The sequence below is a fragment of the Apium graveolens genome, unplaced genomic scaffold (genome assembly GCF_009905375.1).
Source record: "Apium graveolens cultivar Ventura unplaced genomic scaffold, ASM990537v1 ctg8210, whole genome shotgun sequence".
Classification (NCBI taxonomy): domain Eukaryota; kingdom Viridiplantae; phylum Streptophyta; class Magnoliopsida; order Apiales; family Apiaceae; genus Apium; species Apium graveolens.
In genome coordinates this window covers 1-12,972 of record NW_027420983.1, presented here as the reverse complement: position 1 = coordinate 12,972, position 12,972 = coordinate 1, and the positions used below count along the sequence as shown (strand labels likewise).

Sequence of the window (12,972 nt, the reverse complement as noted above, 5' to 3'; positions counted from 1 at the left end):
ATTAATTCGATTGATATTGCAACGTTCAGAGGACTCAGTTGCAACAACTGAGTTTAGAGGCCTCATGTTATGAACAAATATTTTTTGTGAGAGGTGAGCACATGTGATTTTCACCACCGTTCCAAACGCACCCCAGCTATCTACCTGCCGGACACCAGCTATAGACCTGCCGAAAGTGTTGTTGATGCGAGATATCCAGATCTCCCAATACACCATCCAATTCATTTTCAACACAACCACCACATCGCACAAAGCGAGACACATCGCATAAAGCGAGACAATCAAACACACAAATAATAATTTAAACAGAATAATACGAAAACAACCCAAAATTCAAAAATCTCGGAATAACACCAAATTGTAATATGTTGTTAGACCGCAGATTTTGAATCCAAAAACTGAATTTTATTATAAAATCCAGACTCTTACCTTAGTAGATCTTAAAACTAAAGTGAAGAACTGTAATGGATTTTTCGAGTTTTGTAAAACAAATCTCGATTTTATTAAAGAAAAAGTGAATAAAAGGAGAAGATGTAGATGAATATGGAGATAGAGATGGGTATAAAGGGTGAACAAGAAGGTAGGGCGGCTAGGGTTTGATGAAGTTAGGGCGGCCGACTCTCATGGGCTGTGTGGTCTGAATTTTAAGCATATGTTCAAAATATTTTTAAACTTACGAAAGTGATGTATATATGTTTAGATTTTAAAAATCTATTTAAAATTTAGGGTTATGCAGCAGAATTCACATGATTATGAGATTCTATTTTAAGGATTGGTTCTAATTTGTGCCCACATGTATATGATTATGTATATATGTTAATTAATTTTGTTCCCACATTGCAAGTGTTCTTAAGAGTCATTGTTAGTACTCCTTTCGGGACAAGGCACCACAATGGATGACAAGGAAAATTTAAGAAAAGGTGAAATTTACAACAGGGTATTACCCGAAGAAACGTGCTTTAAAATGTAGAAGTATACGCTCCTTAAATATTGATTCAAAATCCGAACTTACATTTTATATCATTTAATGATAAGAGTAGATAATAAGTATATTAGATTTTGGAAATTGTGAGAAATTAAAGATAAAGTACCATTTTTATTTTTTTATAACCGTACTACCGACGATATTATAAATTGGGATCGTTTTCACGAGGACGTTGAAGTAGTTGTTTTCTTACATTTTTCGATTAGAAAATAATTAATGACTTGAACTTCAGACCAATAATATTATAGGCCTACACGAAACGCGGTCCTTTTACTAACTTGTAGTTCGGACCAAAAATATTATAGCCCATACGATACGCCGCCTATTTCCTAGTATAGAGTACTTTACTGACTTGATATCCCAATGCCATGTAGCAAACATAGAAATGAATTATTATACATAACCGTGTAAAAAAATTCCAACGCATGTGCTTCTGAGTTCCTTCGGCTCGAAATCTACTCACCGTTTGTGCTTCCAAATTTCTACTGTGCACGAAACCGTAGCCTTGCCTCTTCTTTCTACTCCAAGCCCTTGTAAGAGGTATTTTCTGAATTATATACTTTATTTTTTCATATCTTACTATTAAATTTCGTGATTCTATTAATTAACAAACTTTTCAATGATTACTAAGTGAAGAATTAATAATTTGAAATTTTCAGAGCTAGATATATAAAAGAATTTCTCGATTACTCTGTTCATGTATGTGTTAATACACCCCCTTGGGATTCCACTTGTATGTTGGATTGAAGAGCGCATCACTAGAGCTCATCACAGGGGAAATATTCCAATTAGAATCAGGATGAAAGTTTTAAGAATAAAAGGGTTTTATTAATTTGGCATCGGTCAAAATAGATTGGATTCCAAATCAAGCCATTTAATCTATTAAATTTTTAATACATTGGGACTTAGTATGTTAATTGTTAATAAATTTAAGTCAAGACATGATTTTCTTTAGAAATATAATCATGTCACAATTTATATGTATATATGACTAAATATAGAAAAAGAAGGCAGAGAAAGATAATGAACACAAGAGTACAGTTAACTGTGTGCATTGTTTATACTATTACAGAGCAAGATAATGAACACAAGAATACAGTGAACTGTGTGTATTGTCTATACTACCACTTCTGCTGCATTTTCTGTTGTGCTTTGTTATACAAGAAGGAAGAGTAAGTCTCTTTATATAAAAAAACATAGCTTCTCTTTAAAACTTGCTTTTGTCACTTGGTGGCTCCTCTTGCTACATTAATTATGATGTCACCATTGTGATATGATCTCACTTGTGTCATATCCTAGCTAATATTTAACAAATCATGATATATGAATTTTTTTTATTTTGGAAATTTGAATGAAGATAGAGGTGCATTTGCATAATGATTCTTTGTTTTGTTTGAGATTTATAAAATTAGTCAATGATATATTTCTTCACTGAAAAGAATTATTTTATTTGATGCAAGGTGTGCAGTGACAAATTCTCCACTATGGACTTACCAGAAGAATTGATTGCTGAAATTATATCAAGAACTCCTGTGAGGACAATAGTGTCATGCAAAAGCGTGTGCAAAAGATGGTGTAATATAGTTTCAGAACCATTTTTTTCGCGTCTGCATCTCTCTATATCATCTAAAATGCTTTTACTTCATCAAGGAGACGCCGAGGACGTAGATGATGACAATGATGGTGACCTTGCAGTGGTTGAACTAGATGACCAACATCGCCAACATGATATTCATCACGAGCCTATGATGAGATTTTCCCCGGGACTTGCCTTGGGAGACTATGTGGGGTTAATTGGATCAGTTAATGGGTTAATATGCTTAGAAGATAGTTATGATGATTCAGCATATGTATGCAATCCAATTACACAAGAGTACATACGCCTTCAAGATTCCGAGTACACCAGAGTATCATATTTAAAGGGATATTATGGCTTTGGACTTGTTGAATCGAACCAACAGTACAAGATTGTACGTTTTTATAAGGGTAGATTTCCTTCAACTGAATATGACCTAGGGAGCGAGGTTTATACGCTTGGAACCGGCATGTGGAGAGATCTAGGACATGTCCCCTTCCATCTGAATGAACATGATAGGGGTCACTATGTCAGTGGCCGCCTCCATTGGTTAGCTGGTGAACTAATATGTGCTTTCGATTTGGATAGAGAATTATTTCGTCCAATGGAAGCTCCTCCACGGGCTCCTGGGAATACAGATCATTTTAGCATCTTGGGAGTCCATAATCATTTTAGGAACTTGGGAGTACTTAAAGGTTGCTTGTGTATATGTGATATAACACTATACTCTGAACTTTCTATTTGGGTGAAGAGAGATTATGGCGTGGAAGATAGTTGGAGTAAAAAACTCATCATCACTCCTAATCCTCCATTACATGAAGGTATAAATACCGACATGGTTCGGCTTCTTAAAGTTCTCAAAGATGGGAACATCTTAATGTATTGTGACCAACTTCAATTGTTCACTTATCATCCTCAACATAAAACATTGCGACATCACATTTTCCCGGAGGGTGAGTTTCTCACATTTGGTGCGATGACTTATGTCCCCGGTTTTATCAGTCTAGAGAGGAGTTTCACCTTGGAGGGTGTCAAAAGATGGGAGTCTCCTCAAGTAGAAGACTGACTTATAACCGAATAGAGCAAAACAGGATCGAAAATAGGGCCGAGTCCGAGCAGTCTCCCGAGTACTAAGGCCGAGTAATCTAAGTTGTTGAACATTGCTTATTTTACTGCAAAAATACAAGGTTTTTATAACTAGTTCCATTTCAAGAACACGTTATGTTTTAAGCTTTTCTAGTTGTTTATCTAATATTTGTATGTACTCCTAATTTCAAAATTTAATAATTACTGTAGGCTGCGAGATAACTTTAGCATTTAGTGCTTGACATTTTTATAACATTTACATATCATATAAATGATTTTTATGTTGTATGCTTGTAAATTGCTCTTGGTTGATTCTGTTTTTCATGATTCATAGTATTATTTCCCTTTCATCTTGATGAGTGTAGTTTATTTTATTTATTCAGCTTTGGCCTAGCTTTGTTGGGCTTTGGTTTTAGGTCAAATTTGGTGGTCATACTTTAAATTTTTCATTTAGGAAGGCCTTGTTATAACTTCTGTTGTTAGCTAAGTTGCAGTTTGAATTATACAGCTGGTTTTACATTTGTAATCCTATCTTACATTATGTTACTTGTATAAGTTATCCACACGGAAGAACTGTAAGATTTAGAGGCATATTTCTTTTAGAGTGGCTTTTCATTTGTAGATGTTAGTATTTCCCTAAAATTGAGTGTTAAACCAAAGCGAGTTGGGTTAAGAAGTAAGTTTAAAGTCAAATGACAAAAATGCATAAGTTCATTCGGGGTTATGTATGTGAAAGTGAAAGAAAATCACAAAAACCAGTTTAATTAAACCTTAAAACTGTGTCTGATAACATATACTATAAGTGCTCTCGCTGCTCTGTCTGCGCTAGAAGCTCAAAAGTGTTCATCGGATTTAAATGTATCCTGAAAGCTTTAAAGCTGTTTAGGGCTACTCTGGTTTATCTTGATTTTCAACTTGTTTCTCGATATCTTGATTTTAATAGTTAGGAATTATGATGTAGTATGTGTCTATGACAATCTTCATTGCTTAGTTTATGATCCAAAGGCCATTATGGAAGTTTGTGTACTTTCAGTTCGAAGAAAGTTGCTGTTCAATTAACTGCCTATGTTCCTGGAGTTTGTGGGAAACTCTAACAAAGTAGGTGCTGTTGTATATGTGAACTTCTTTGACTCAGCCATTATGATTAAAGAAATGGTCGTTTGAGTATCACATTACAAGTTCGCCCTGTGGGGAATTTATATGCTACAGTGATTTTTTCCCCTCCAGTAATCATCCTCAAATTAAGACACTGCAAAAACTTGACAATTTCATAAGCCTCGTTGTAGTTTGTAATTGATGCAAATGTTCAAATTCCAAGTTTATCGGGCTCGAGTTTGTATATGGTGGTATACTTTTGGAGGTCACACAGCCTAAACGTGAGGCTGCCTGGGGTGTCACATGGGATTAAAACATAGTTTACTATTTTATCTAAATTATTTTAATCTAAAAAAACACTACAAATTAGCGATATTTTCGTAAATTTGAACCTAACTCCTTTTTTATTATATCATTTTATTGTAAGAAAAAATTTATGAACACGACGATGCTATTTACAACTATGACATACTTGAATTTAGCAAACGAACGGATCTGAGCCGTCCAGATCAAGTTTAGCTTAATTTTCTTTTTTTAGATGAGCTGAATTTAATAAACTAACGGAAAGTGATGTTCAAGATCGGCTCTTTATTATATGAATTCGAGCTGAATTTGAACAAACTCGAGTTGTCCCCTAATATTTCACATGTATTTTTTACTCGACCGAATTTAAAATATAATTTTTAGTTTTACAAATTGCATCAAGATCAAATACTAGTTTTTATTTTATAATGATATATATACAAACACTCTACCCATAATTCCTAATCTAAATCATTTATTTTTCAAGTTGTGTTTTAAGAACATAAACAATTTTATTTTAAATTTTTGAGTTCTTAATTTTAGAAATCATACATTACTTATTTTTTAAAAAAAAATTCAATAATATACGGCATTTACACATATAATCGAAATTGAACAAACGTATGATCATATCGTTATTGAATCCTTCGTTCTTTGATAGGCAACCAAGTAATTTTTTAAAGAGATATGTACATGTTGTAATATTTCAGTTGTTGTTTTGAGCAATCAACCATAGATGCATCATCATAAAACCTTTATCACTTAATCAATATCATGAAATTTCTGCAAAATTGTAATCCCAGACATATGACCAACAAGAAATAAAAACCAAACTCTCACAATTAAGGAGAAACTAAACAAACCCAAATAAATTGGTAACCAAGGAAAAATGGAAACTAAATCAAGAAAAACAAGATTGAGGCTATTTTGAGATGGCTACTCAATAGAGAGCGAAAGAGAGTTTGTACGTTATATTTTAAAATGTCCATGTCGAAATGTTATTATGTTTAGATATTTTGCTTAAGTTTAATTTTTATAAATCACAAGTTATTTAATGATTTTATAAAAATATTAAAAATTGGAGATGAGTTGGTAACAATATTGGATAGTTTCATTATGAAAAAACTAAGTGTTTAATTTAGAAATACAAGCAAATTTTCTAAAATATTTAAAAAAAATTATTAAATCATGAGAAAAATGTAATAATAACAATATTTAAGTGATCAATAATAATTTATTATTTATAATATATATGAACTTTATATGAGTCGAGTTCGAGTCAAGTCTGAGTCGATTACGAGCTAAACAAGCCGAGTCAGAATCCAGCAAACAAAAAGCTCGGCTCAATTATTCATTCGAATTCATTTTCATATTCTTGATCGCCCTCGTTTAGAATACTGAACCGAATCGAGTTTACGTAAACAAGTCAATCCTGAATTTCGTTTACGAACATCTCTTCTCATTTACGGTCCTACTATTAATTGTAATATTCATCTCACTTGATTATTTACTTATTATTTAGTAAGTTAATCAAATATATTAAAAACAATATTTGTCCAGTTTTAATTTGTATTTAATCATTAAAATATAGAAATTTTTCTAACCGGTCTTGTAAAAATTGGAAATTGGACTTTATCAGTAGCGGGACCGTCTAGTTAGGGCTGTAATTCGGGCCGAGCGAGCCGAGTTTCGAGCAGAACGTAATTCGAGCCGAGATTAATCGAGTCGAGTCGAGCCGGCTCGTTTAGTTAAACGAGCCTAAACCTCTGTCCGAACTCGACTCGTTTAATTTTACGAGTCGAGTCGAGCCGGCTCATTTAGCTAAACGAGCCGGTTTTTACGAGTCGGGCGAGCCGGCTCGTTTAATTTTACACTTAATCGAGCCTAAATCTCTACCCGAACTCGTCTCGTTTAATTTCACGAGTCGAGCCGAGCCGGCTCGAGTAATTAAACGAGCCGGAACCTCTACCCGAGCTCGGCTCGTTTAACTAAACGAGCCGAGTCAAGCCCACTTAAACGAGTTCGAGCCGGGCGAACTCGCGAGCCGCCCGACTTGAATTACAGCCACACGTCTAGTGATTAATCGGCTAATCAGGGATTGATCAAAATGATTAACTGAGTCATTAATTAGAACTAATTTAATATTAGTTTTAGATATAAATATTAATATATGTAATTGTTTATTTATTTTGATTATACATATACAATTTTTATTATTTATATTTATATAAAGAAATTTTAAATATGTCCCACTATTAAAGTAAATATAATTTTTGAGATGTAACTTATGAACTGAGATCAATTTAAGATGAAAAATTAAGAAAGTTTAAATAGTAATTATGTGTTTAAGAGAATAATATATATTTTTAATTTTTTATCATTTATACTTTTAATTTTTTGATTTATATTTTTTTATATTTTTTACCAATGAGTCTGATTTTTGACCAACTAACCTGATTTTTCACGTATTAACCGGATTCATACTTTTAATTTTTATTTATATATATATATATATATTTTTAATTTTTTACCGGTGAATCCAATTGTTTACCAATTAACCCAATTTTTAATCGACTGATTTCAATTTTTTTCGATGACTGATTTTTGTAAAACACGATTTTTAACTCGATTTTCACCTAGTCATTTCATTTTTCACCTAGTCATTTCATTTTTCACCGAAGAGTTATTAATCCCAACTTTTTGAAAGTCGGTCTTAACTTGGGTAAAATAGTATTCTAAAATTCCTTTATTCAATCGATTAATCTCCTACAAAGTACTCGACCGATTATATTTTTTGAAATTTGATTAATCCTTACGAATTTTCCTTTATTGGAGTATATATATTTATTTATTAAAATGAAATACTATATTAATTTAAATATGAATATTTATAGAAATTATGATATAATAAATATATATTTGTTAATAAATAACTAATATATTAAATATAATTTAATATTATAATAGATTTGATTTTTACTCCGATTAACAATTTCGATTAATCCTCGACTTTCAACTAATCCCAAATCGGTAATTAGACCGATCTTCCCCGATCTCCGATTTTTACAACAGAAGGTAAAATGGTTCTTTAATAACTCAAAAGTTATAACACTAATTATTGACGATTTTTCAGAAGATTCTAAGCAATCTGTTTACCAAGTACAATATTAGTTTTATTTTTGTGAAATGAAATGTATCTCTATCTTATGAACCAAATATATGTTCTTTAGACAATTTAATATTAATTAATATAATTTGGTAATTATCTTATAATTAGCCTTTTTTTTTTTTGCTAAATATATAATTAGCCTTTTAATATAGTTTATTTAATATTACTTAATTATCGATAAAATTAATTTACAAATTAAAAGTAAATATATGTTATTAAACTTAATTTAATATTACTAAATATAATCTAAATACATGTCATAAATTTGTTACTGTTAAAATGTGATTTTTTAATTTAAAGTACATAAACGTTGTGATGGAGAGTAACATATACGATCATTAAATCAATAAATTTTTTTCGTAGATAACCCGCAGCCGTTATCCTTCGGCCTTCTGGTGCGCACTGGTTAACCCTACGGGCTCACGCAATAGCGTTGAACCAAGGTAAACTGTATTTAAGCAAGAGGCTCCGACTCAGGAGGCATAATCATAAATTCTCCACCCGGAGTATTATTTATTTTTAAAATAATACTACAGATGATAAAGTTTACACAGAATAGAAGTCAATTCGTGTTAATAGTTTACTTTGTAGTTAGTAGTTTTTCAAAATAAAAGTTAATAGTTTACTTAATTTATCGTAACTTAATAAATTTTTAATATAATTTATAAATATATAAAGTTTACAGAAAAATAAGTCGATTCGTGGTTAGTAGTTTTTAGTTTTTCTAAAATTAAAAATAAATATAAGTTATTTTACTTAATTTAACATAACTTAATAAATATTTAATATAATTTAAAAATCGTTTAAAAAATATTTTTATTTATAAATTAAAAAGACGATTGGATGAATACTAACTTAAAACAAAAATAAAATTTACAAAAAATAAAAGTCGACTTGTGTTAAAAACAAAGTTGATAGAGAATAAAAGTCAACTTATGTCATGTAAGTACCAAAAATTGGTACTTGGGTACTTTTAGCACCAAATTATACATAGTTTCGCGTATTAATAAAGAGTATAGATGCTTAGGTTTTTTTAATATTAGTGGGTAAATTATTATGTTTACGAAAGATCTTGCCTTTTTCGTACTCATTTACAAATGAACCAATATGACTCCTTTTTTACACAGTTGCAAGATAACAAAGGATTTTCTTAATCTGATTTTGTCACTGATATGAATCGTGCAATAAGACTAATTGATTATAGGACTCCTCAGTTATTTACAAAGTAGGTGAGAAAATAGTTAAAGAACAATATCACAATGAGGGTTGTGTGGTCTTTTTTTTGCCAAATTTAAAGCAAGATTTTATTAATAACTTGAAAGAGATTCAATCGGGACAAACCCCCAACTGATCATGCAACCAGGTTGAAAAACAAATAGAGCTAAATAATTAGCTGTTTTGTTTCCGGATTGCTTAACAAACTGAATACACATATTCTGAAAATTAAAAATGAAGGTAATGGTTTCCCGGACAATCCAGCACGCATCTCCCCCGAAACAATAGTTTCACAATTGACCCTCACATTAATTCGATTGATATTGCAACGTTCAGAGGACTCAGTTGCAACAACTGAGTTTAGAGGCCTCATGTTATGAACAAATATTTTTTGTGAGAGGTGAGCACATGTGATTTTCACCACCGTTCCAAACGCACCCCAGCTATCTACCTGTCGGACACCAGCTATAGACCTGCCGAAAGTGTTGTTGATGCGAGATATCCAGATCTCCCAATACACCATCAATTTATTTTCAACACAACCACCACATCGCACAAAGCGAGACACATCGCATAAAGCGAGACAATCAACCACACAAATAATAACTTAAACAGAATAATACGAAAACACCCAAAATTCAAAAATCTCGGAATAACACCAAATTGTAATATGTGTTAGACCGCAGATTTTGAATCCAAAAACTGAATTTTATTATAAAATCCAGACTCTTACCTTAGTAGATCTTAAAACTAAAGTGAAGAACTGTAATGGATTTTTTCGAGTTTTGTAAAACAAATCTCGATTTTATTAAAGAAAAAATAAATAAAAGGAGAAGATGTAGATGAATATGGAGATAGAGATGGGTATAAAGGGTGAAGAAGAAGGTAGGGCGGCTAGGGTTTGATGAAGTTAGGGCGGCCGACTCTCATGGGCTGTGTGGTCTGAATTTTAAGCATATGTTCAAAATATTTTTAAACTTACGAAAGTGATGTATATATGTTTAGATTTTAAAAATCTATTTAAATTTAGGGTTATGCAGCAGAATTCACATGATTATGAGATTCTATTTTAAGGATTGGTTCTAATTTGTGCCCACATGTATATGATTATGTATATATGTTAATTAATTTTGTTCCCACATTGCAAGTGTTCTTAAGAGTCATTGTTAGTACTCCTTTCGGGACAAGGCACCACAATGGATGACAAGGAAAATTTAAGAAAAGGTGAAATTTACAACAGGGTATTACCCGAAGAAACGTGCTTTAAAATGTAGAAGTATACGCTCCTTAAATATTGATTCAAAATCCGAACTTACATTTTATATCATTTAATGATAAGAGTAGATAATAAGTATGTTAGATTTTGGAAATTGTGAGAAATTAAAGATAAAATACCATTTTTATTTTTTTATAACCGTACTATCGACGATATTATAAATTGGGATCGTTTTCACGAGGACGTTGAAGTAGTTGTTTTCTTACATTTTTCGATTAGAAAATAATTAATGACTTGAACTTCAGACCAATAATATTATAGGCCTACACGAAACGCGGTCCTTTTACTAACTTGTAATTCGGACCAAAAATATTATAGCCATACGATACGCTGCCTATTTCCTAGTATAGAGTACTTTACTGACTTGATATCCCAATGCCCATGTAGCAAACATAGAAATGATTGTTATACATAACCGTGTAAAAAAAATTCCAAACGCATGTGCTTCTGAGTTCCTTCGGCTCGAAATCTACTCACCGTTTGTGCTTCCAAATTTCTACTGTGCACGAAACCGTAGCCTTGCCTCTTCTTTCTACTCCAAGCCCTTGTAAGAGGTATTTTCTGAATTATATACTTTATTTTTTCATATCTTTACTATAAATTTCTTGATTCTATTAATTAACAAACTTGTCAATGATTACTAAGTGACAGAATTAATAATTTGAAATTTTCAGAGCTAGATATATAAAAGAATTTCTCGATTACTCAGTTCATGTATGTGTTAATACACCCCCTTGGGATTCCACTTGTATGTTGGATTGAAGAGCGCATCACTAGAGCTCATCACAGGGGAAATATTCCCATTAGAATCAGGATGAAAGTTTTAAGAATAAAAGGGTTTTATTAATTTGGCCTCGGTCAAAATAGATTGGATTCCAAATCAAGCCATTTAATCTATTAAATTTTTAATACATTGGGACTTAGTATGTTAATTGTTAATAAATTTAAGTCAAGACATGATTTTCTTTAGAAATATAATCATGTCACAATATATATGTATATATGACTAAATATAGAAAAAGAAGGAGAGAAAGATAATGAACACAAGAGTACAGTTAACTGTGTGCATTGCTATACTACTACAGAGCAAGATAATGAACACAAGAATACAGTGAACTGTGTGTATTGTCTATACTACCACTTCTGCTGCATTTTCTGTTGTGCTTTGTTATACAAGAAGGAAGAGTAAGTCTCTTTATATAAAAAACATAGCTTCTCTTTAAAGCTTGCTTTTGTCACTTGGTGGCTCCTCTTGCTACATTAATTATGATGTCACCATTGTGACATGATCTCACTTGTGTCATATCCTAGCTAATATTTAACAAATCATGATATATGAATTTTTTTATTTTGGAAATTTGAATGAAGATAGAGGTGCATTTGCATAATGATTCTTTGTTTTGTTTGAGATTTATAAAATTAGTCAATGATATATTTCTTCACTGAAAAGAATTATTTTATTTGATGCAAGGTGTGCAGTGACAAATTCTCCACTATGGACTTACCAGAAGAATTGATTGCTGAAATTATATCAAGAACTCCTGTGAGGACAATAGTGTCATGCAAAGCAAAGCGTGTGCAAAAGATGGTGTAATATAGTTTCAGAACCATTTTTTTCGCGTCTGCATCTCTCTATATCATCTAAAATGCTTTTACTTCATCAAGGAGACGCCGAGGACGTAGATGATGACAATGATGGTGACCTTGCAGTGGTTGAACTAGATGACCAACATCACCAACATGATATTCATCACAGCCTATGATGAGATTTTCCCCGGGACTTGCCTTGGGAGACTATGTGGGGTTAATTGGATCAGTTAATGGGTTAATATGCTTAGAAGATAGTTATGATGATTCAGCATATGTATGCAATCCAATTACACAAGAGTACATACGCCTTCAAGATTCCGAGTACACCAGAGTATCATATTTAAAGGGATATTATGGCTTTAGACTTGTTGAATCGAACCAACAGTACAAGATTGTACGTTTTTATAAGGGTAGATTTCCTTCAACTGAATATGACCTAGGGAGCGAGGTTTATACGCTTGGAACCGGCATGTGGAGAGATCTAGGACATGTCCCCTTCCATCTGAATGAACATGATAGGGGTCACTATGTCAGTGGCCGCCTCCATTGGTTAGCTGGTGAACTAATATGTGCTTTCGATTTGGATAGAGAATTATTTCGTCCAATGGAAGCTCCTCCACGGGCTCCTGGGAATACAGATCATTTTAGCATCTTGGGAGTTCCATAATCATTTTAGG

The 12,972-nt window shown here is 32.1% G+C and overlaps 2 protein-coding genes across 2 annotated transcripts; both read left to right on the top strand.

The window, feature by feature from the left end:
• The first annotated feature begins 2,469 nt into the window (after positions 1-2,469).
• LOC141704747 (F-box protein At3g07870-like) lies at positions 2,470-3,627 on the top strand. The gene has a single exon (XM_074507931.1). It carries the CDS (start codon positions 2,470-2,472, stop codon positions 3,625-3,627), a length of 1,158 nt encoding a protein of 385 aa, XP_074364032.1.
• Positions 3,628-12,467: 8,840 nt separating this feature from the next.
• Positions 12,468-12,962, top strand: LOC141704757 (F-box/kelch-repeat protein At3g06240-like). Its single transcript, XM_074507942.1, has one exon. The coding sequence runs from the start codon at positions 12,468-12,470 to the stop codon at positions 12,960-12,962; it is 495 nt and encodes a 164-aa protein (XP_074364043.1).
• The last annotated feature ends 10 nt before the right edge of the window (positions 12,963-12,972 follow it).